The 24,393-nt window shown below is 42.5% G+C and overlaps 3 protein-coding genes across 4 annotated transcripts in view; 1 reads left to right on the plus strand and 2 right to left on the minus strand.

Annotated features, from left to right (window-relative positions):
* c8b (complement component 8, beta polypeptide) overlaps nt 1-24,393 on the minus strand; it is a 168,847-nt gene that overhangs the window by 90,718 nt on the left and 53,736 nt on the right. The window lies entirely within an intron of this gene.
* rgs11 (regulator of G protein signaling 11) lies at nt 25-11,617 on the plus strand. Its single transcript, XM_079349505.1, has 17 exons — nt 25-176; nt 469-565; nt 768-818; nt 2,290-2,396; nt 2,649-2,700; nt 2,824-2,882; nt 2,987-3,063; nt 3,157-3,238; nt 6,703-6,771; nt 7,854-7,877; nt 7,980-8,041; nt 8,363-8,476; nt 8,627-8,742; nt 9,375-9,462; nt 9,615-9,753; nt 10,790-10,872; nt 10,961-11,617. The coding sequence occupies exons 1-17, from the start codon at nt 114-116 to the stop codon at nt 11,076-11,078; spliced, it is 1,401 nt and encodes a 466-aa protein (XP_079205631.1). The 5' UTR covers nt 25-113; the 3' UTR covers nt 11,079-11,617.
* pgap6 (post-glycosylphosphatidylinositol attachment to proteins 6) lies at nt 15,163-24,229 on the minus strand. Of its 2 annotated transcripts, none has more exons than XM_079347982.1 (13): nt 23,990-24,229; nt 23,000-23,183; nt 22,675-22,876; nt 21,994-22,121; nt 20,635-20,900; nt 20,160-20,506; nt 19,933-20,029; nt 18,984-19,098; nt 17,845-17,984; nt 17,395-17,573; nt 16,504-16,650; nt 16,290-16,406; nt 15,163-15,548 (listed from the first exon to the last, which is right to left on the minus strand). In XM_079347982.1, the coding sequence occupies exons 1-13, from the start codon at nt 24,051-24,053 to the stop codon at nt 15,219-15,221; spliced, it is 2,316 nt and encodes a 771-aa protein (XP_079204108.1). In that variant the 5' UTR covers nt 24,054-24,229; the 3' UTR covers nt 15,163-15,218. The 2 variants fall into 2 exon arrangements, with proteins under 2 accessions (XP_079204108.1, XP_079204107.1); XM_079347981.1 differs by having other exon boundaries at nt 17,845-17,987; nt 23,990-24,228.

Consider the following 24,393-nt stretch of genomic DNA (forward strand, 5'->3'; position numbering starts at 1 on the left):
GCCTCGTGGAGAAAAAAAGAAACAGTGGTGCACTCAGTCCCGCGCGCTCCCGGCACCACTTTCGTTCTTGCACTTTCTGCCGTCCCGCCGAGTGATCCTAAGCAGTCCGCAAGATGACCATCAACACCCTGGCTAAAGAGGGCTGGAACCGGGAGCAAATGGCGTGCTTTCGAAAGGTAATAGCCTCCTGACTCACTCCTCCTCATTGACTTATTGATATATTGTGTGACATATTTATATTGAAGATGTGAGCCTGTGTGATTCCGAAAAACAACACCGGATGAATCATGTTATAAAAAGAAAAGATTTTTTTTTTCACATCTGCCCACTTCTTTTAAAAGTATGACTTTGTATGTGTGTTTAATATTTTTACTGTCTGCAAGCACGTGTTTGTGCATCTCAGTGTGTGACTTCATGTATGTCTTTGTGTGTGTGCACGTGCGTGCGTGTGTGTGTGTTCTCTGACAGATGGAGAAAGTGATCGTTGCCATGCAGGACCCTGACATGGGCATGAAGATGAGAAACCAGAGGCTCCTTATTACAGTCATTCCACACGCTATGACAGGTGTGTGTATGTGTGTGTGCCTGCATGTCAGTGTGCATCAGCATCTGTGTGGACTTGCACTTTGCAGCCAGTGTTTGAGTCCCAGTGGTCATGCATAATGCAGCAGTGAATTGGGGAGAAGACTGTGCGCTTTGCAGAATAGAGGGAAGAACTTTGACTATTTTTCTTGTCTCTTCTCTAACTCTGGCTCTCTTTTCTTCAGGCCGAGATGTAATTGACTGGCTGATGCAGAAATACAATATCTGTGAGGAGGGTAAGCAGCTTTATCGATGTAAAAATTACAAGTAGAGAGAGAGAGAGAGAATTTGCTGTGATTCTCTATCTCTGTGTGGCTGGTTTGTTGTGTGGTTGCCAGGATATGGAGCTTTCTCTCAAGCTGACGTGGTCGTGATGTGTTTGTGAGTGTATTATGAGGGTTGCTGTTTCCAGTAAACAAGAACTGGGGTTAGCCTCAGAGGATACCAGTTTGATTAACTCACCTGAATAAACCTGATTTGATTAATGTCCCTGTGGAGTTTAGCACCTCCGGAGACTTCGCCGTACCTAAATTAGAAGTTGGAAAAAAGAGAGTCTGATGGTCCCTGTGGCCTCAGAGCAAACTAAAAAGAGGAAGGAGAGAAATCAGCTAGGGAGGGGTTGAGAAAGAGAGAGAGAGAGAGAGAGAGAGAGAGAGAGAGAGATGGAGTGTGTGAAGAGCTGATTAAAATGCATCGCACAGCTTTTTTTGGAAGCTGTCAGTCATTAAAGTAGGGCTCTTTAACAAATGAGGAGGGACTGAAGATTGATTATGCTTTCATCCCAAGAACAAAGTGTTGTTTTCAGAGCGAATGCTGACAGGGTGCTTTTTTTTTTTTAAATAAAATGTATGACTCATTTTGGTGCACAGAATTTTATTGTTATTTTATCTCCATTGCCAAAATATAATATATTTTTCCTCTCAGGTATGAGAACTCTAACCAACAGCGTCTTCTTTGTACATTAAAACCTTTGTTCATATGTTTCTAACTCAGGAACAATTATCAAGAATAGCTTGTTTATTACACACATGTTACAATTACATTTTGTCCTACCAATGATTGCAGATTTTATATGTGTGTGTATATATATACATATATTTTCATTATATTGACTATACCTCAACAAAAGTGTGACAAAAACATCTGTGTATTTGTGATAGAAAACACTATTCCTCTCATTTCGCTGACTTTTCAAAGGTGTGCACAGCATCTAATGACAATGATGTTATTTTCTGTTATTGCTCAATGGTAGTTTACCTTTGATAAAGAAATAACCAATCATTTTTGATCATTTAAGCTTCAGTTATCAAATGTTACACATCACATTTAACACCTGTAAGATTATTTACATAGACCAATTAATAATCCACCATAAGAAAATAATGGGAAGGAAAAAAACATGTGTTAGCAGGCAGAAACCTCCAGCAGAGCCAGAGTCATTGGTGGGTGGACATCTGTCATAAGCTGCTGGGCCTCAGAAGGGTGGGTCAGAGGGAAAGACCGAAAAGGAGAACAAGTGAACTTTTGCTGGACTTATAAATTATGTTATACAATCTCTGCATGGATAGGCATCCTTAAGACTGCGTGTTACCACATTCTGGTTGTATTTAAGACATTTGGAGCCTTATTCCTTTATTAGATTGAATAAGAATTTTGATTGAACTTCTAAGTTCACAGCCTTAAATAACCACCTTGTTTTTTTAACAGAGGCACTTCACATCGGTGGCATGCTGGTGAAATATGGATATATTTACCCCCTAAAGGAGCCCAGATGCCTTGTGTTAAGGCCGGATGAGTCGCCTTACCGCTTCCAAGTAAGTTTCTCATGCAACATGTCCACCCTGTCTACTCTTAAGAACCCTCCGTCTCTTCCCAGATTAAAAAAAATACTTTGGACTTTTAGTCATTTTCTCTCTATCACTTTCCACCTCTCTGTCCCCGTCTCACTCCATTAGCCCACCCCCTAATCCCCCATCCATCTGCCACTCTGCTGCCACTTTTCATCAGCTGCTGCAGCACTATTTATTTCCATCATAAATTACTGAATATGACAACTCCTTTCTTAGACTCCTTACTTCTGGACTAGTACCCGCTGGCCTGCCTCAGAGCTGGACTATGGTAAGGCAACGCAAAAAACAAAGTAAAGGTTAAAAAAATGCATTTTTCAGTACGACGACAGCTTGTTATGTAAAAAAGAGCTAAAATTAAAGAAAAAACTGTTTTTGTCTTCTTTTTTATTAGCAATCTACTTGGCTAAAAAGAATATAAGAAAACAAGGACAACTGATGGAATATGAAAAGGTAAGCAAATTGTTTCTAAATAAAGAGAGAGAGAGAGAGAGAGAGTACCTGTATTATGAATTTGAATATGAAGCTGCATTGGCCCCCCCCCCCCCCCTTTTTAGGAGAGGTACAGTGTGCTGCACAAGAGAATCAACCACACCTGGGACTTCGTGGTGATGCAAGCCAGAGAGCAACTCAGGTGAACTCGCACACACACATCCCGTCACACAAACTCACACACACACATTCTTTCCACACACACACACAAACTTACAGTGTGATTTATGTTTAGAGCATCCAAACAGAGGAGGAAGGCAGACCGCATTGTTCTTGAATGTCAGGAGCAGGCCTACTGGCTCATCAACAGACCCCCGGTATGTTCTCTACAACTCTGCTCTGGTCTCTATTATATTATCTAACTATGCTATACTGTATTACACTGCACTGTCCTGTACTATACAGGATTAGCTCACAGATCACATTTAAATAGTCGAAGGGCTGTAACAGAGCTGCAGTTTTTGCACATGTAGTTTGAACATTCATGGAATACAGATTTTAAATAAACTATGACGCACAGTGCACATACAAGTTGAACATATTAATGCCTCGTGTTAGTTGTGTATATTATTGCACATCAGCATCAGAGGATGTTATTAAAATGTGATTGATGACAGTATATTATTGCACGAGTGTTAGAGTAAATTGTTACTATCTTGTGTGTGGGTTTTTTTGTGACCTACTGGGAGCAGACTAGGTTAAAGAGTCTTTTTTATTGATTTATTTTTGAGAAAAACAGAAAAAGCAAAAACAAGCAACAACATTACATGTCAGTACAAGAATAAATACATTACATATATAGAGGATATTCTTAAAGGTAAGTACCTGCTCTGCACAGGTGTGAATTTGTACTTGTACAAATATAAGGAAGAAAGAAAAATAACAAGGATGAAGAAAGCAAGCACAACCAAAAGAATGCAAATTAATTAAAATTATATATATACAGTATATGTATATATATATATAGAGAGAGTATGTGTGTATTAAAAAGTCTTACTGCAGCAGGCAGGAAGGACCTGTGGCACTCCTCTTTACACACCACAGGTGACACAGCCTGTCACTGGAGGAGTTGCTCAGTGCTGTTACTGTACCATGCAGGGGGTTGTGAAATGTTCTTCATGAGGGATGACAGCTTTGCCATCATCCTCATGTGTCCCGCCACCTCCACAGGGTTAAGGGAGCAGCCCAGAACAGAGCTGGGACAGAGCTTCACGAGTTTGTCCAGTTTGTTCCAGTGTGCAGCCTCGAAGCTGCTGCTCCACCAGACCACTCTGTACAGGGTGGCTGATGCCACCACACAGTCATAAATGGTCCTCATGAGTGCAGACGGATTCTGCTCCGGCCTTTCTCATATAGTACGTTGATGTTGTCAGTCCAGTCCAGCTTAATCTTCAGGTGAACTGCCCAGGGACTTAAAAGTCCTCCATCCGATGTCCATTCTTTGGATGTTCACAGGTGAGAGGAGCAGGACTGTGTCCTCGAAAACCCACAGCCAGCTCTTTGGTTTTACCTGCTTTGATCTGGAGGCAAGTTCCACTGGCATCAGTCCACAAAGTCCTGGTTCAGTTCTCTGTTGTCTCCTTTGAGCACATTGGCAGACTCATCAGAGAACTTCTACAGGTGACACTTATTTGTGTTGTGGGATCAGTTGCAGGCAGACAATCAAGTTGTACACAGTCCTGCGTCCTCACAAACAGTTTGCAAGGTAGTACATTAGAAATGATGTCAGGGGATGGTGGAGTCCTGTTTGCCTCAGCTTGTCCCTCACAAGCATGGACGATATGATGAAGAAGGATTGAAGAAATCCTTAAAGTTAATTCTCACAGTGATCACAGACCTGTCCGGTTAAGAGACAGATCTCTGCAGGAAGTAGACGACATCATCATCCAACCAAATGGCTGGCTGATATGCAAGCTGCTTTGAGTCCATTGCCAGCTCAACATGGTGAAGGACCAACATCTCGAGGGTCTTCATCAGATTGGATGTCATCGGGTCGTGAAGTCTTTGCACGTGTACTGCTGCACAGGGAAAGCAAAGCTGGTCAACGTTGGATTTGTGCAGCCTGGAGCTGATGCCATCCACATCCAGCCTCATTGACTTTTTGCCTCCTCAGTTCTCTGTCCATCTGGGCTGTTGAAAGGGCAAGTTGTAACAGGGGGACTGTGTGCTGGTAGCAGGTGGATGTTGGAGGAGCATTTAGTTCTGTAGGGGGTTTGAGAGGGTGCTGTAGGGGGTTTGGGGGGTCAGACCATGGTGGACCCAGCAGGAGGGAATGGGTAGGGTCATCAGTGAGAGTTCTTGACTGACACTGTGGAGGTTGGACTTTTAAATATGCTTTCACGTAAGCCTGACAGCTGTCAGCCCCCATTTGAAGAAGTCGGCGTCGCTAATATGAGTTTTTCAGCCTTGAGATTTTATTGTTGAATCCCTTGAGATAACTTATGTTATGGGGGCCGTACTGGAAGCATTGGATGTAGCCCACGGGATGCCAGTTGTTGATCTCAGGGGAAGGGGGAGCTAGGATGGCTGCTCAAATTTGTTGAAAAAAATGTTCAGATCATTCACCTACTGGATTACTAGGTGAGTGAATACAAGACAAACAGAGCTGTTTAAAACAGACTACAGTTCAAAAGCATTTCAAGATCCACTGTTTGAATTGATAATAATGCATTTTGTTTATAACACACTTTACATTTAAAATCTCAAAGTACTACAAGAAAATGATGTGAGTCGACATGTTCAGGTTAACTCTTGATGATACTCCGCCTTGTAAAAGAGGACTGGCTCTTTTTTTTATTTTTGTTCAGGTCGCGTCCCCCACCAAGCCCCTTATTGACTACCTGTTATTATTTGAGAATTTATAATATAGTGTAGCATTGCATATATGCATATAGGCTATACAGTTTACTACATTGTCATATATAATACTGCTCTGCTATAGAAAATATTCTTCTCTGTTGTGCGTTGTAAAAGTACTGTACAAAGATGAGTGAACATACTTTACTTCATACTGTGTTTTACTGTGTTGTAACAACAGTATGTTGCTCACAATGACAGCATTATATAAAGTGTGGCTTCTTATCCGGAGTGGATAACAAAACTGTACAACTCCACATTACTGAACTATTCTGTATAACACCATTACTCTACACTTAAATACACTGTGGTTTGCTATGCCATACTCTATTTTGCTTAACTCTGTTGCAAACTACAGAAATATATTTAACAGTATTTAAAACATTTAGAGGTCCCACCAATGTGCACTCACGGTCCCTTCTGCCTCCTCCATGAAATATTCAACCCGTCTGGTAAAAGCTGCAGCTTTCAACGGAAGAAACAGAGAGAGGGAGAGAGAGCAAGAGAAACAGAAGATGTATTATCACGTTTCACTTTTTTGATTGTTCTCTAAACACTACAGCAGTCCATCTGATACTTAGAAAGAGAGAGAGAGAGGATGATGGGATAAGAAGGGAATACAGTATATAGTGGAGAGGTACTGAAGAGGAGACGGAGGAGGGTTTGGAGGAGGGACTCCATCTTGTCTTGCCCTTATGAATTAGGGACGAGGATATGGAGAAAAAGAAAGAAACACGAGAATAAAAGTCGGAGCTAGTGGAGTGGAAAGATAAGTGCTTACTAAAACGTAATGCTCTCGTCAGCAACACACACAGGCACACACACACACACACACACACACACACACACACAATACATTCACAACCTAAATAACACTGTACCGCGTCATACTGTCAGAGCATTAATGTGTGTGTATTGTTTTCAGCCTGGGGCACAGAACGTGTTGGACATGGGTCTGGAGAGACCGAATAACTTCAGCTCACGAGTGACTCTGGTTAGTGACATCATCACATTTCTTCACTTTCTTTTTCTTCGTTCATCGCTCTCTAAAAATAAATCTGACAAGACGATATGTCTTATATTCACATTTTCTCCCCTTTTTGTCTTGCTGCTGGGATTTTTCAAAGTAAGTGGACCTGTGAGCTGTACTTTATGCGCTCAGTTTCAATGTAATCATATGTTTGTTACACGTGTGAATGCTGATTCAGCAAAATCAGCAATATCATTTACACATGAAGGCTCAATGTTTGAGTCGTTGCCAAACAAATTCCTTTAAACTGGAAAACATATATATATATATCTGCAGGGACTATGAAATATACACATCTTCAGGAAGAAAAGGAAGACCAGTGCAAACTGGATAAGAAAAACAGAACCTGTGTTTGTACGACTGTGAATAATGTAACAAGGTCCCTTTCCGTTTTTTAGCGATCAAAATATTTTAACTTAGGAGTTTGAGGAGTTCAGAAACCCATGTTTGTTGGGATAATTTTGAAGTGATCTTTGAAAAAATGAAAAAACCAAAAGTAGCATGACATACAACCTAACATCCATGTGACTGATTAGTGGAGTTCATGTTGAGAAGCATGAAAGCTGTCATTCAAAATCTGAGCTATACCACCAAATAAAAAAACCACTCCTGTGTTGTTTAAACATGATGAAGAACTTATTTGTGTTGCTTTATTCTCAGTCTAAAACACACTGCGTCTTTACAGTTCATTTCCTAATTGTCATTTTCCACAAATGAAATTCCTGAATGACAATGTTTTCTTTGGAAGTTGTGAACTTTTGATTTCATTCACTTTCTTCCAACACAAACCCAAAAACAGTTAAACCTGAGGAGAAATATTTTTTTGCGATGGTCTCTTATTTTTTCCTGCAGCCGTATCACAATCACATATTGTCCCACCGTTCTGTCATGGTTTGTCAAAAAACATGCTTTACTGCTTGAATATCTGAAGCCAGTGTTTGTGTAGGTGAACGCACAGACATGTGCGGAGCGTCTTATGTAACTGATACAGCTGCATGAGTGTGTGACCTAAAGTGATACCTTTTCGTTTCTCCTCACAGAACTAGAACAGCGACTACTACAAAAGTGAGGTATGCATAATGACACTACCACTTCAGAGTCAGAGGCTGTATGTAAAAGCTAACGTTGTGTGTGTTTACATCTGTTTGTTTGCTCTTTGTCTTTCATGAAAGATTGAAACCTGTAAGAGGGCCCTTGGAAGAAATCGTGTCAAGTCATCTATCTGCCTCGAAGGGTATGTGTCACATTAAAGAATGTACACACGCACACACACGCACACACACACACACACACACACACACAGGAACTAATGGACTTGATGCTGCCTTACCGGACTCTACGTCTTTATACACACACACACTCACATACACACAAGGCTTAGTGCTCCCACTAATGGATGCTTCCCGAGGCAACTTGGAATTAGTGGCCATTTGCTGTTATGATCTGCAGCTCTAATACAATAGTACTGTGTGTGTGTGTGTGTGTGTGTGTGTGTGTGTGTGTGTGTGTGTTTTAATGTGCGTCTACGTCTCTGCATTCGTGTGTGGATGCACAGTTTTGTGAAATACAGCGAGCAATACCTGAACCACGACCCCATTATGCAAGGCTGTCTTCCCAGCAACCCGTGGATCTCTGATGACACAGCGCACTGGACAATGAACACAGAAACGTGAGAACACACACACATACAAACACACAACCTATTCAAATCAGCAGCCACTGAATGAGTGCAAGTTTAACTGCTTTCAGCATGTGTGGCACACTCCCAATAGGTTGAAATTGATCCCAGCAGTTATTCATCTGTGCGTTCTGTGAGCAGGGTGTCTTTGCCGACACGTCTACGAGTGGAGCGGTGGAGCTTCAGCTTCATGGAGCTTCTCAGTGACTCCATGGGGAGGCAAGAGTTCATGACATACCTGGAGAAAGAGTTCAGTGGTAAGTGACACGTGGGATTGTATTCGATTGTATCCTCTTCGTCACAAAAAGAAGTGATCTGAGTTTAGAGGTTGAAAAACATCCCCATGAGTGAATATGCTTTTTGTAACAGGACAATAAAATATGAAGTGTGGACATTTTATATCCTAAAGTTCATAAATCTATTCACATCACAGTACCCCCCCCCCCAACTAAAAAAATGCTGATATTTTTAAAACAGCTGGAGGAAATACTTCAGATACCGATGTCTAATTGGATTTAACGTTGAACTGGTTAGAACATGTCAGATAAAAGTCAAGGTCGATCTTTATTTATTTTTTCCACATCTGCGAAGAAGACGTATTGGAAAAGAAGTCCAGTTTAGTGACATGGTTAGCTGTGAGTCTGAACAAAATACTGTGAGTAAGAAAGAAGAAGGGTGCCATCAAGGCAGATTATAGTCTGACATGAACAGGTGGTGAAGGTTGAGAACACAGTGCACAACCCTGCTGAGGTGAATAAATACCAAGGGGTAAGGTTTTCTGCAGAGGGCAGCCATGCCATGGAAAGATTTTAGTGTGAGAGACTTTTTCCTGCATCGTTGTTGTTCAATATAGCTGCACCATAGATCGTGTTGTTTGTCTCTCTGCCAGGGGAGAACCTGTGTTTCTGGCAGGCCTGTGAGGACGTCAGACATGGAGAAAGTTCCAGAATCGTCGAGAAGGTGGAAGAGATCTACAAGTAAGCATGCGAGCTCACATCAGTGAATAAATGACTCTCTTATGAGGACAACCAGATGTCAGCTCATCTCTCTGTGTGTGTGTGTGTGTGTGTGTGTGTGTGTGTGTGTGTGTGTGTGTGTGTGTGTGTGTGTGTGTGTGTGTGTGAATCAGGACTTTCCTGGCTCCCGGAGCTGCCCGTTGGGTCAACATCGACAGCAAGACGATGGATAAAACTCTAGAAGGGATCAGACACCCTCATCGTTTTGTCATGGACGACGCACAAATGCACATCTACTTTCTAATGAAAAAGGTCTGAACTCATTGATCCACAAATAACAACAGAGATCTTTTTTTTTTTTCACTTATCAATGATACTCTGTCAAGAATTTCAAAATAGTTTTTCTTCTGTCTCAGTCCTCCAAGTTTCAGGGTTTTTTTGAAAATCTTTTGAGAAAAAAAAAAAAAAAACAGGAGCAAAGTTTATTTTTCGGGGGGAGACTGAGGTAGTCTTTTAAAGAGAACAATTTGAATGTTTAATGTTTGATGTAGTCCTTTGAAAGAACTGTCTGCAGCATTTTGCGATGGCTTTAGTTGGATCATTGTCTTTTAAGGCACATCAGAGATGTCAGCATTATCAAACTAATAACAGATTTAAAAAAAAAGTGTCTGTCACAAGAACCTTCTTTTGAGATGATAAAAAAGGGTTTTGTTATATTAATGATGTGACTCAGGCAAAACACACTCAAGAAAAACATTGACAGAGTAATTCCTCTGAGGACGATGGGAGACCGACGACATCATCTTGTAAGACATTCAATTGTTTATGCATGTGACAGACTCAACCAGGGATTTGATTTCCATGTATAGGTTTTATTAAGTGTCATCAGCATAATGCTGGTCCATTTTATTAATACTCTATATGCAACATATACTGTATGAACAAAACAACAGTGGGCTAGATCTCATCCATACCAGAAGAGCACAGTCTTTTTTAAAGGTATGCGGTCAGGTGTGAACTTGGCTCAGGAAAAGGACACCCCTGCCTTGCAGAGTCCACATGCACCAAGGATTGTTTACATCTCGTCCTTTGTAATAGAAATCTATGAACAAAACAACAGTGGGCCAAGTAATCCCTACTGAGGGTGTGAAATGTGTAAACTTATCTGTCGCTCAAAACACACCAGTACATCTTCTGCTAGTTCAACGCTGACTTTTATTTATTTCTGGTCCAGGAACTAAAAACAACTTTTATGGTTGACTGACAGTAATAACAACACGGGTGGATTGGATTTTCTTTGACTTATTTGTGATTGTGTTTATGTGTGTGTGTGTGTGTGTGTGTGTAGGACTCTTATCCAAGATATCTGAAGTCTGACCTATACAAGAACATGCTGGCCAAAGCTATTGTGCCCCAAGAGACGAAGAAAAGGTACAATGAATCACCATTTATCAGCTTTAATTAAAAAATACATTCCTTCTCTAAAATTGCACTTTTTTTTTGCCCTTCTTGCTCTCAGTGTGTTCCCCTTCATGAGACGCCAGCGACATGCAAGCCCCTCTCCTGCTCAGGTCGTCGCTCATGGGGCGGAGGAGGATGGGCACGCCAAGGGGGGTGCCCAAGCAGGTACCAACTGATACCGGGGTCAAACAGAACGTGCTAGACTCATTCAGTCAAAACCGGTCGCAATAGAAACAGATTCCTGATCAGCTTGTAGTTTCAGGTTGAGCTACCTATCTCACCACTGCAACATTACCAGAGTTAGGATCTCAATGTTAGAGCCTGGTCTCAGAGCACAGGTGTTAATGCATACCTCAGCAGCGTCACATTATATTTTTAGAGCATGAGAGCTACAGATGCAGCCTTTACTGCTGCATATTTATCCTTCATCTACATCCCATCTCAGTCCATGAAGTCTATCCTGTTGTTCTTGATGTGGCCTCCCAAGTCTTCCCGAGTCCCTCCGTAGCTTTTTTATACTGAGCCTCGCCTGCTGTGATTACAATTATTAAAAGGTTCTTCGTAGCGCTGTAGAGTGGTTAAGTCTGTACAGTGTGCTCCTCTGTTTGTGTGAGATTTGTTTGTTCGTTCATTCCATGTCGAAGCCTCACAGTGTGATGGCTGTCCGTTTAGCTGGAGCATGTTTTCACCCCAATAAAATGTCACAACAACATTGGATGTTGTGTTTTGTTGTTGTTGTAGCTCTGCGTGTTGCAGTAAAAACGTACTGTCTGGGTGGATCGGCGGTCTGCTTTTTATTTCCTTTTTTTTTTTTGTTCTTCTTGTTCATATCTTCTCTGCTCCGTCCCTTTGTAGCCTTCAGGTCTATTTTTAACCACAGATCCTTTTCATGGTTTATTTCAATATTCACTGAACCCCCAACGGCACGCGGACGGTCAAAGAATTTAGGAAATCAAACGATCAAAGGCTTATGGAAAAAAAATCATCATCTCTTAAACGTAATGAGAGAAAGTTACAGACCTTCAGTAACCCATTTGAAGGCAGGTTTCTGAGACTTTAAATTATTCTTCAACTTGTAGAAAACATCAGCTCAGGTGTCCTTCAAATCTTGCCTCCTGCTCCGCTCTTTGTCTCTTCCGTCTGAAGTTAAAAATATCTCCTTGCATATTTCCTCTCAGGGTTTTATTTATTCCTCTTCATCCCTGCGTCTAACCTGTAGTAGCTGCATGTTCTTTGACTGGCTCCCTCTCCTGGCTGCTTTCTGTCAAGCAGCACAAGAACTTCTTGAACTGACCTTATAAAAGTTTCATGATGAGTGCTGAGCATTTCAACGTGCGTTACATTTTTAATTTCCTGAGAGGGCTTAAAAGGTGAAATCAGGTAGAACAGTCAAAAGCAGTGAACAATGGAAGGTTAATTTAAAAACAATCAAATGAGGAGATATTAGTTTGTTATGAAACAGACTGAGATAAATACAGATACCTCTTTGGGACCTAAAAAAATCCAACAAGACCGTCAGTCACAACGCAGATTATTTCTAAACATTTGTTTTTAATGCTTGAAACTGCTGCTGCACATTTTCCCCACCAAGAACTCTCTATGATGATACATTTGACTGTCAAAACAGAACAGGATAAGATTTATGGAGAAAGAAAACCAAACTTCAAATTCACGAAAATCAGCAAAGACAAGAGATGCAGCTTTGTTTACAGAGGGCGCTAAAATGCACCCAAACCATCACTTCCTTACAGCAGCTTTAACATCCTTCTGTAGAGAAGAGAACATGTTATCCCTTTAATAAATGTTATTGTCAATGAAGGACTTGTCTTACATTTTCACCTATTTTTTATTATTTATTTTTTTTTAAGCAAATCAGCTTGTGAAAACAGGCCAGAAAGTTTTAAAGTAAACCTGCTTTGAAAACTTGGCGGCATGTCTTCTAAATAGCAGGTTATGTAGCTCTAACAAAAGCATGTGGGAAACGTTTTACTTTAGGGATCAAAAAGTCACAGGATGTTTCAGTTTGCTGTTTTTTTTTCACCATCAGAAAAACTGAGAACAGTTCGCCTTGATGTTGTGAGCGGAGCTCTGGTGTGTCAGCTGTGTTCGACCTGAGTGCTTATCAAATTCACTAATGGAGGTCAGCTACATATAAGCAATTAAATCTCACACACACACACACACACACACAGGTTTAAATGTGTATTTCTACACAGGGAGCACTTTCTATATTTCCCAGGATTACCATAATCCTCTTCCCTCCATTCCCCCGTCCTCTTGTTGCCTGAGATAGTGTGTAGGAGACAGACTGTATCCTTCCATAGAAAGAAAATAAATAATGAAACATTCCTCTTCATACAAGATTTATTTTATTGATTTTTTTTTAAGAGATTGAAAAGTAGCTTTGCAGTACAAGTAAGATAAGATTGTGTTCATCCTTAAATATTGAGATCTACAGTGTGCATGAAGTGGTGATAACACAATGTGAACACTAAAGGACGTATTTCACATTCACACACACGAGGAAAACATTTCACACAACAGGAAGGCTTTGTTAGTGTGACAGTCGTTCAATTTGAACCTGTGCAAAATCACAAAGAGTCACTTTAAAAATAGACAACACATAAATTAGAATTCATTACATTAAATAAAGTGAATGAAGTATTCTGGTGCAAGAGACGACACGCAGTCCAAACAGAACGGAGAGACGAGGGGGAGGCACTGCACACAGTGATGTGAATTATTTACATTCATTCATTGCACATTGGTGAACACTTGGGTTATGTACAGCACAGCAGGGCCCGACCGATACAGGATTTTAGGAGCCGATACTGATATTGATATTGAGGAGAAAAAAAACAAAACAAAACACCGATATAATCACTATCGACCGGCCGATGAGTCGGTCGGGCTCCACATGAACGTGCATCAGGTTAAACATTTAGACAGACTTAATGTGTGGGAACAGTTTAAGAACAAACAAAAAAAAAACGAAAAAGAAATGAACAGACAATCGTCTGAGAGGGAAATAAAAAGTCTGTCTGGATCAGAAGCACCCTGTTTACCAAGAACTAAACTTTAAATATACGGACCTGATCAAACGCCCATGAATGAAAGCTGCCCGTCTGTTCCACTGACACATGGAACAATGTCCGGAAGCTGCTGTGAAACGAGGGGGGAGGGGCAGAGAAGAAAGATCTGCAATAACACGTTTAGAGAGAGACGAAGACAATATGAGAAGAGTTCCTCCGATGATGAAGGCCGCATTCAATGATTTTAAAGTCCCAGAGAACGGAGCTCGAGTTTCACCCTTCTGTCATTATACATTAAATGTCACAAATAAACCCTTCAGATTATACCCATAGTGAAAATAAACAAAGACAAAAGAATAAGGATCGTTTTGAGGAACTATAAATACGTTATACTTTATCAGAGGACTTGGTAATAGGCTGGATATAAAGGTTTACAAGTGTTTCAAAAAAGTGCTTAATATTCCCTGTTTATCTTCTATCCTGGAAAAAAATAAAATAAAGTCAGGATACCCAATATGTACAAACTCTTGAGGTCAATGTTCAGCTTGTTTTTTCCCCAAACAGGTTCGACAGATCACCTTGGAAAGTTCAGCAGGTTCGATTCAGGTTAAATAAGGTGTGTGTGTGTGTGTGTGTGTGTGTGTGTGTGTGTGTGTGTGTGTGTGTGTGTGTGTGTGTGTGTTTAAGGATGTCTGCAGGCCAATTTAAGAAGCCAGTTTCATATTTTTAGATCTTTTTTTTTTTTTAATCCTGTTTTAAAACAAAGGTAGACCTAAGAGAATTTAGGTCTCCAGTTGGTGTAAAATGCTTGATTCAAGATATTTAAAAACTCTTAGAGTCTCGCCGTCTGGAAGATATTTTCTTTTTTTTTTTTCATGAACCGAGCAGACACCCTGTTTCAGTAGCTCTTTTTCAGACTGCATTATCCAGCAAGATAAAACTTAGCTCAGCGCCGTCACATCTTTGGAGGCTCATACTAATTCAGCTGTGGTGTAACATTGGTGTGCCGGTCTGTGAATTCACGAGCAGGAGCTCAGACACAGACACACATTAGACATGCACGCACACACAGTGCTGCCATCCCCAGCTGGCTCCGCTGAAACCATCTTGCTTCTGTTAGTACCCCCATTACATCTGTGCGACATTCAGGGATAAGGTGAAACTCCACAGAGGGCTTTAATATGCCCGGCAGTCTGAACAGGGCCAGTTTGTCTTTTTCTGTAGTGTATATGTATAACAATCATCGTCTGGTCACTTTTCTTCCACACAGCTTCTCTTCTCCTACTATGTCACAGTGTACAGTTCATCCTTGCTGCTCTCGCAGAGCGTGTACCCACAGACCCGGGGTCTCCAGCTCCAGGTCCAGGTCCAGCTCCAGCCTCTGCTCCACCCTAGCCCCTCCCTGTTCTTCTCCTTGGGTGGCAGCAAGAACACAACGCAGCTCGCCACCAGGATGTGCCAAAGCGAGTGCGTGTAGAAGTAATTGTCCTCCGTCTCGGCGAAAATGTACAAACACACACCGATAAGGGCGCAGAGCGCTCCGGGGATCAGGTAGAGGACCCAGCGCTGCCAGGACGGAGGGTAACAATGGCGGCGGCGCACACCTCGGTACACCTGCAAACAACAGAGCACGGCATGAGGTTAACTGTTTGATTGGGGGCTTTCACATGAGCAGAAAACTTAAAGCTCTTTTTAATCCATGGCCAGAGAAAATACATCCGAGGGACTGAACTTTGCTTGGAAATAAAACTCATAGAGAAAGAACTGTGCGTGATGAGCAGGATTTTTATCTTCAAATACTGCAAGAAGCACATTCTGCAGGAAGAGATACTGAATGTTGGAGGCAGTGTGGGAGTCAGGAAGCCAGCCAATGGCTCTGTTCCTGGTAGTAAACAGGGATAAAACCCTTCTGGGAAAGTGTTCATAAAACAATGAAAAATATATATAACACTGACCTGTCCCAGTTTGTTTTTTGTTTTTTTTTCAGGCGCTGGTTACTTCCTGAACTCCCACAGTACAGGAAAGGATTGATAAAGTAAAAAATAGTTTCTTTCAATTTGTCACATCTGAACCACGCGAGTAGGTCAGAGTGTTTGGACAGAGAATCTGCTCCGTGGGTTTCTGTCTGATGTTCTTTTTGCTTGTTTTGTCGTGTTCTGGACATTTGGCGTCAATCAATTTGATTGGCGTCAATCAGAGTGAAGAGGAATCAAGCCTCAAGAAAAGTCTGCAGGGCTAAAAGAACGAGCAGGATTGAAGCAGCGACACCTTGACGAGCCTAATTTGATCCTCAATCTGTGATACTCGTGTCTACAGTCGTGTTGATCAGTAACCCTGAGGCGCTCCGAGTCTTACCCAGGCAGAGACCATGAAGAGGATGGCGCAGAGGACTGGACCGAGCAGGTTCCACAGACCTTTACGGTCCAGCTGCATAGACATGGCAATCAGCAGAGCTCCCAGCATGAACAGAGTCTGTTTGAAGACAACATCCAAATCAATGTGTGCACTTTAAATAACCTTCGAGCCGTCTGTATCGTCTGATAGAGGGGTGAAGCAGGGAGGGTCTCACGTATTTGAATGTGTCTCTGATGCGAGCCATGCACAGGATGGTGACCCAGATGGAACAGATGGACCCCAGGAAGTCACAGTACTGCAGGGCGTCGTAGTCCATTATACACATCACAGCTACACCGGGCTGGTCACATGCATGGTAGAACTACAAAACGACAAGAAAAAAAGAAAAACTGTCAAGAGGAGGAATCTCTCGTGACAGCTGTCAATCAATCATTCTTAATTTGTATAGCACCACATCATAGCTCATCCTGGACACTTAGTAAAAAGAGCAGGTCAGGACAGAACTCTTTGATAGTGTAGTGATAGAGTAAAACAAAACATGTTTTTTTCATCATGTAGTTTGGATATATTCTACTTTTATGACATTAAAGTATTTATATTTATGTTATGGGCTATTTCCAACATTTTATCAAAAGCAATACAAAGTAAACTGTTCAGCTGTGAGCACAAATCAATCCTGATAGATTTCGCAACAGATCTGCTCTGAAGCATCAAACATTAGGAAATCACTGTAGGAGTTATTCCATCACAAACAAGATTTGATCATTTGAAAAGGATTCGACACACATCTCACGACTTGATTTATGCATCCTCACGCTATCGATGTCTTTACACTCTCTTGTAGTATGCCTCTGCCTTTACTCTACATGCTGAGTATTTTGTACTGAGGCGTGCTGTCCTTACACTTTGGACTCTGTTAAGGTGACTCCGTCTGAATGAAAGTGTGAACACACGCTAAGTGTTTGCTCACGCTCACAATGAAAGCTCCCTCTTTCACAACAGTACACCGCGAAGCACGCGAGCGATGCCCTGGAAACCTGCCTCAAATGCCACACATTGCCACGTCAGCGCAGAAGTGAACGCTTGTGTTCTGAGCGCGGGTTACCGTGGAGAAGAACATTGTGAAGAGGTAGACGGAGGCCTCGGTGATGTAACAGCGTCGGACTGCCACCACGATGGCGGGCAGGAAGGAGAGGTTGCTGAGCGTGAGCAGGAGGGTGGCTGTCACCTGTCGCAGGTACGACTGAGCTGATGAACCATCGGTGCAGCCCCAACCGCTCCAGCCTGAACACACACACACACACACACACACACACACACACACACACACACACACACACACACACACACACACACACACACACACACACACACACACACACACACACACACACACACACACACACACACACACACACACACACACACACACACACACACACACACAAGCAAACGAGTTCTTTATAATGAAAAGAAATGTTGTGAGAGGAACTAACGCAAAGCTGACCCATATAATGTGTGTGTGTGTGTGTGTGTGTGTGTGTGTGTGTCGTACCAGCCTTGCAGACACAGGCGGCGTACAGGTAGCTGTAGGACCTCAGAAGTCTACATTCACCATACGTCCCACAGTCCTCCACACAGGCACTGACAGAGACCTCGGGGACCACAGACACCACTGACGTGTTTCCACAGTCACTGCTGCAACAACAACACGAATGTGTGACACATCTACTGAATGAAACTATAAAAGGACTTTACTATATGATCAGACGTGAAGGAAACATGCTCTGTTGAAGTGCCGGCTTCACTGACAACATTGCAGCAGCCACCATGGCTTCTGATTTTAGACTCCGGTCCTGAATGGTCTGTTTTTAGACCAGAGCGGGTAGGCTGTTTTAAGACGTCACCACACGACCATTCTCGCCCCTCGGTTCAACCAGCAGGTGCTGCGAGGAGTGATGTGGCCAAGCGACTCGTTTCAGATAGAACTGATTCAACCCGACCTAAAAAGCCTCAGAATTTTTTTTAAATAAGCTCCACGAGCAGCAACGTGGTCAAACTCGGATCAATAGTGGAGAGAGGTGACATCGTGAAAGATTTCGAGACTGATGTAGAGCAGGCTAAACACTGAAGCTTCAGGCTCCAAGACATGACAACCTGCATGGCACATCCACTCCGAGGAGGAGGGAGGAGAGTCACACACTGCTCCTTTAAATAACAAAAATATCACAACGGGTGCTTCAACTGTTGTGTTGTTGGTATAATTAAGCGAGATTACTCAATTGTTAACAATCTGTTCGATAATAATATCTCATGCTGTGTGTTTTTAAAACAAAACTATGAACTATGAGTCAGCAGAATTCAACACTGTGAGGAAACCTTGAGAAAGCATCCATGGGACTTCCTGGACTCTTTTTTTCCCCCCAAATCAAACAGGATTAGAAAAAGTTGACTGTTAATGTTAACGAGCACACTGAGCTCTTTTGTGTGTACACCGCTGTGTCGAGTGTTAACTTTGAAAACATCTTTTTCCTGTTCTTCATATCTCTGTCTGAAGTGTGTGAGGTCACAAGTGCAGAACATTTTAGGAACAGTTTTGAATAGTGTGTGTGTGTGTGTATATGTGTGTATATATGTGTGTGTGTGTGTGTGTGTGTGTGTGTGTGTGTGTGTGTGTGTGTGTGTGTGTGTTACCTGTTGCATGTGAGCTGCAGGGTGAGGTACCAGGTTGTTGACGGAGGGAAAGGCAGTCTGACCACAGCTTTAGGAACGCTGACATTCACACTGACACCGTATCCTCCAAACAAAGCTGCAGACACACACACAATCACACACATAAACACACACGCACACACACAAAAAAGTCTCCATTATGTCAAATGTGTTGTTCTGAAACAGTGGATAATGAAGGAGTCGATATAATTCAAATCAATAAAATGTCAGGAGCTAAAAGTCCTCATGTGTCAAAAATATAGTTTTTAATGAGATTTTTTGAGGTTATTGGATTTCTTCTGCCTAAAGACTAAATAGAGGTAGCAGATCTCTGCAGCAGGATTCAGAATCATGAGCTGAATTTGTAACTGAACTGTTTAAAGCAGACATTTTCTATAGACGGACATCAAGCTGAGAGAAGGGAATCACGAAGGAAGCAGATTTCCATGTGTTTTGTGACATTACTTTACAGCAAACCAAAGTCCATACCCTGTAAGTGAGTCCTGTATTTCTACCACAGTCCCCGCTTTGCATTGTGGGACACAACGGGCAGACTTATGTGATGCATATTGGAGGTTTTCCTCGGCTCAGAATGACATAAGGGTATATTTGTTCCTTTTAAACAAACGATCAAAAGTCACCATTTTTAAATCAAGTCAGGTGAAATTGCAAAGTATCCCAGCATGCACCTGGCAGAAATGAGGGAGACATTCTTGCTGTCAGCGAAACGAACAAGCAGCTCTAAAAAGCCTGCAAAAGAGGATTCGAACGCAGCACTATGTAAAACATGTTTGTGCTTGTCATTTCTATATCCACGTGTTCTTACACTCTACGATATCTCTGCAGGCTTCAGCAGCTACGTGTCCAGTTGTTCAGCGCATACGTGTCTTTGTGTGGCGTGTCGATCAATCACCGCAGTGATGTGTGCTACCTGTGCGACAGGGTCGAGAGTTGTTGAGTTCCAGGACTGGAGCCCAGGGAGAGAGACAAGCCACCACACGGCTGCTGTTTCCCAGAGTTACATTAGTCTGCACAGACACACAACACAGACAGACGGGTGTAGAGGGAGTGACAACCGCTTCACTTTAAAATCGTATTTTTAAAAACTTTAAAATCGGACAAATCTGGAGTTGTGTGTGGCGTTTCAGTCGTACTCACGGTGTTCAGCGTGAGCTGGAGGTTCAGCGTGCCCCCGGTGGCCTGTGTGTGTAGAGGGTATGTGAGCAGTGAGGGGTGTGTGTTCGAAACGCTGACGTTGGGTCCGTTGACGGGCGTGAATCGGAGCGACAGGATGTCCACCTCCTCGTACAGCACGGGGAAGCTCCACACACACGCCGACGCCAACAACGGCGTCAACAGAGCGACCGATTTGTTTCCGAAGCCGACCGCATCTGCGTCCACCGTGCCGTTCGCTGCCGACGTCGAGTTGCTGGAGCTGCTGTTGCCACGGAGCTTGTTGATGTCATCATCGGCTTTGAGGCCGACACTTTTTGGCTTACATCCCACTGAGGCAGAGTGTAGAGTAGAGAGAACACACACACACACACACACACACACACACACACACACACACACACGCATCAGAATGGAGGCACGATGCGCGAAACCAAGAGAGGCGTGTTTGTGTGTTCACCTGTGTAGTTGGAGACGATACTGAAGGTCACAGTGCGGTTGTCTTGGTCGCTCTCCACGACAACGCGTAACCAGGCGTCCCACGGTGGGTTGGACAGGGCGGCAGAACAGCTGATCCCTGAGCAGTTCACTGTGACCGGGCTGTGCTGAGGAGTGGAGGAGCCGAGCCTGAGGACGAGGGAGCAGTTTCCGACGTCCGCTCCGTCCTCTGAGGAGCAATCAGCCACAGAGACGGAGAGAGAGGAGGCAAACTCTGGAATATACAACCTGAGACACACACACACACACACAGACACACACACAGAGATATATGAACTCTCATGATACTGATTCAAGTGATACAGAGGAAAACAAAGGAGGATTGGAGCAATGGAAGTTACAGATGTGTTTGTTCACCACCTTATTTGGCTCTATGAAGGTTTATTCTCTGATGGGCCCACTGCCACTCCCATTGCTTAGTATGTAAATTATGTAATTTGAAACTGGTTTGTATGTTTGTAAACTTTTATATTTGAGTTCAGTATCAGACATTAATTTATTTTTTATTTTTTTTTTAAATCAACCTACACGAGGGTGGTGACTGATCTGTAAGAAACACAATAAGTTTTCCATCAAGGTCGGCTTTAAGAAGCACATTTTAAAATGATCAGCTGACTACCATCAAAATGTTATAAATCACTTTGTTGTTTTGGACTAAATCAGTAGACTGGGTGAAGGATTGTATTAAAACAGAGGATCTTTAGTCTGTGGAATCTTTGCACACGTCACTAAGTGTTTCTCCCACTTTTTACCATCGTGACGGTTTGTTTCAGACAGAAGAGACCTCTGCAGGTAACTCAGCTCCTGCTTTAAACCTTGCACTCAGTAAACGCTCATGGAGTCAGAGTCCACTGTTTATACAACGAAATCAGGGCGGCAGTAGCTCAGTCTGAAGGGACTTGGGTTGGGAACCGGAGGGTCGCCGGTTCAAGTCCCGGCACGGACCAAGTCCGGAAACTGGTCTGGTAGCTGGAGAGGTGCCAGTCCACTTCCTGAGCACTGCCGAGGTGCCCCTGAGCAAGGCACCGAACCCCCCAAAAAAACTGCTCTGGAGCGCTCTCTGTGGGCAGCCCCCTCACTCTGAGACCCCCCTCACTCTGAGACCTCTCCATTAATTAAGAGTGAAAACCGAATTTCCCCTCGCTGGATTAATAAAGTATATAAAAAATAAAAAATAAATCACTCTGTGTACAATGACTGAGCGAGAAAATACATGCAAGGACAGAGATTCAACTTTACAACGTTTCATGATTACTGAAATAGACGACTCTCGTTGGTAACTCCTCCACTGCAGAGAGATAACACAGACACTTCCTCTTACTTAAGGCGTGCTGGTCTGTCCGGTGCTGCAGTCTGCTGGAGGGGCGTGGCCTGCTGTAAAATGGGCGTGTCCACCGCTCTCCTGATTGACAGCTGAGGCTGGAAGAAGTACGAGCAGGACGGGAAGCCCTGAGACATAAAAGAAAGCAAACGTTGATTAAAGTTATCCTTCACTGATCATGCCAAGCTTGTCCCGTCACTTTCACAGAGGTTCGGCAGACGACTTGTAAAACAACACGAGAGATCAGTCAGCAGTGAGAAGAGGAAAAGGAAAACACACAGAAATAAACAGAGAAATGAGATCTAATGTAAACAGAAAAATGATTTGATGGTTTGTTTGTTTTTGAGCTGCTATTCTGCATGTATGAAGAAGCCAAGGAAAGCAGAATGTAGTCTAGCCGCGTCAGGTACAAATCTATTCACTGTCCCGGTCGAACAGGTTGGACTGAAAAGGAAACTGAGAATAATTCTCTGACATTTTATCTTGGCCCTACGATGCAAAGCAGCTGTTTGTCGAAACAGACAAAAGTAATAATACTATAGACACACACCGAGTCAAACTGAGGTAACGACACATCCAGTCCACAAACCATCCAAAACTTGTTTCAAGTCATTTTCTTCACAGAATTCCCTCCTGCTTTGACGTACATGTTTGTGCTGTGTACAGCCACTTCATACAAACCTTTTGCTCAATGCGCCCATCGTCTTCAGGTAAGTGAGCACCTATGTACCAATCACCGGGAGCAGGGCTGGACAAGTTAAAGGTTGTGGAGCTGTGTGATGTCACAGGTAGGATCAGAGACAGGCTGGGGCTCCAAAGTGTTGCATTAGGAAACAGCAACTGTGTGGGGTTTATAACTGGAGGGGCCCCCCATCGAATATGGCTGAAAGAGGAGGGAGAATATGAGCAGAGAAACTGGATCGTAGCAACAGAGTGAAGCAAAGGAAAGACCTGGAGAAATCAAATTAACGAGGAGGGGAACAGTGCGCACACGTGGAACTCTTACATCGTGACATTGTGTTGCCCACAGTTGAAGTTGTGGCCTTTAGTGACAGAGAACAGCCAGCGAGCGATGGCGGTTTCCTCCGGTATATGAAACCTCTGCAGCCTCACGTTGCCATACCAACCGTACTTTGACAATTTCTGAGCCGGTTTGGACGAGAGCTCGGACACAAACGTCACCTGTCCATCTGCAGGGATCAAAAAAGAAAGAGACAAAAATCATTTTACTGCTGATCGTAGTTATGTTTACGGCTGATTTTACTGTCATTAATCGGCAAATTTTCTCCTTGATAAACAAATTAATTGTATATAAAATACGAGCAAAATGTTAATCAATGTTTCCAAAAAGCCCAAGATCACTTTGCCAAATATGTTTTTTTGGACTGATGAACAGATCTGAGTGTCAGGAGGCCTGCTGTTTTTATTTTCTTTACTTTCCTCTTTTATGCCTCTCTCTCTGTATTGCTATACATTGTTTTTACTTTTTTTTATAAAAGACAATACAGAGATGGTTTTAAAAAAAGCTCCTAAAATGACTCGTTGGGTTAAAGACTCTTTATAAAATGTTTCTTTTATAGTTGCATGAATGAGTTATCATGAAAATGATTTTTTGCTTTTTGAAGTATGTTTATATGATGCAGTGTAGGAGACAGAGTTAATGTCATGAGCATCTGTTTATGTCTTCAGATTGTATGTAAATAAATAAAGGACATAAAATGAACCAATTTTACTATGAGAACAGATTTCTTCTTGTTTTAAAGTTACACAACGAAAATAAACATATTAAAGTCACAGAATTTAAAGGCAAAGACAGCTAACTTTTCTGAATGCAAAGTTAGAGCTAATTTAAATACATATGTTGTTATTTTCATATACAATTAGAGGTCGTAAAACACATTTCTAAAGATGTAGGTGTGTGATCGGTGAACAAAGTGTGACTCTAAATAAAGGTTTCATGGATTGCAAGCTAACATGCTAACGCCAGTAATCTCACCGTCTCCAGAAGTCCACGCCGTCAGGAGGACCAAAAGGAGACAATGAAGAAACCCAAACTCCATATTTCCTTTTCGTGCGACTCAAACATTACATCGTCCTTTATCCACCTGTAATGTCACACAAGTCCACTGCGGGGAAATCATTTCTACCTGCACAAGACTTCCGGGTTTCCATGTAAATACATGACGTCACGAGAGTAGTCAGATGCTGCGTTAAAGGTCCATCGTAAAGACGAGAACGACTGGGCTACTTTATCGGCTCTTTCTTCATCTGTATTTCTTTATTTGAAGACTCACGGTCCATTTAAAAGACATACAGCAACGCACAACCTAATCGGCTTTTTCTTCATAAGATCGCGACATTTAGGAATACATAATATATCATTATTGAAGTGGCAAGCAA

Source organism: Symphodus melops (genome assembly GCF_947650265.1).
Source record: "Symphodus melops genome assembly, chromosome: 7".
NCBI classification, from domain to species: domain Eukaryota; kingdom Metazoa; phylum Chordata; class Actinopteri; order Labriformes; family Labridae; genus Symphodus; species Symphodus melops.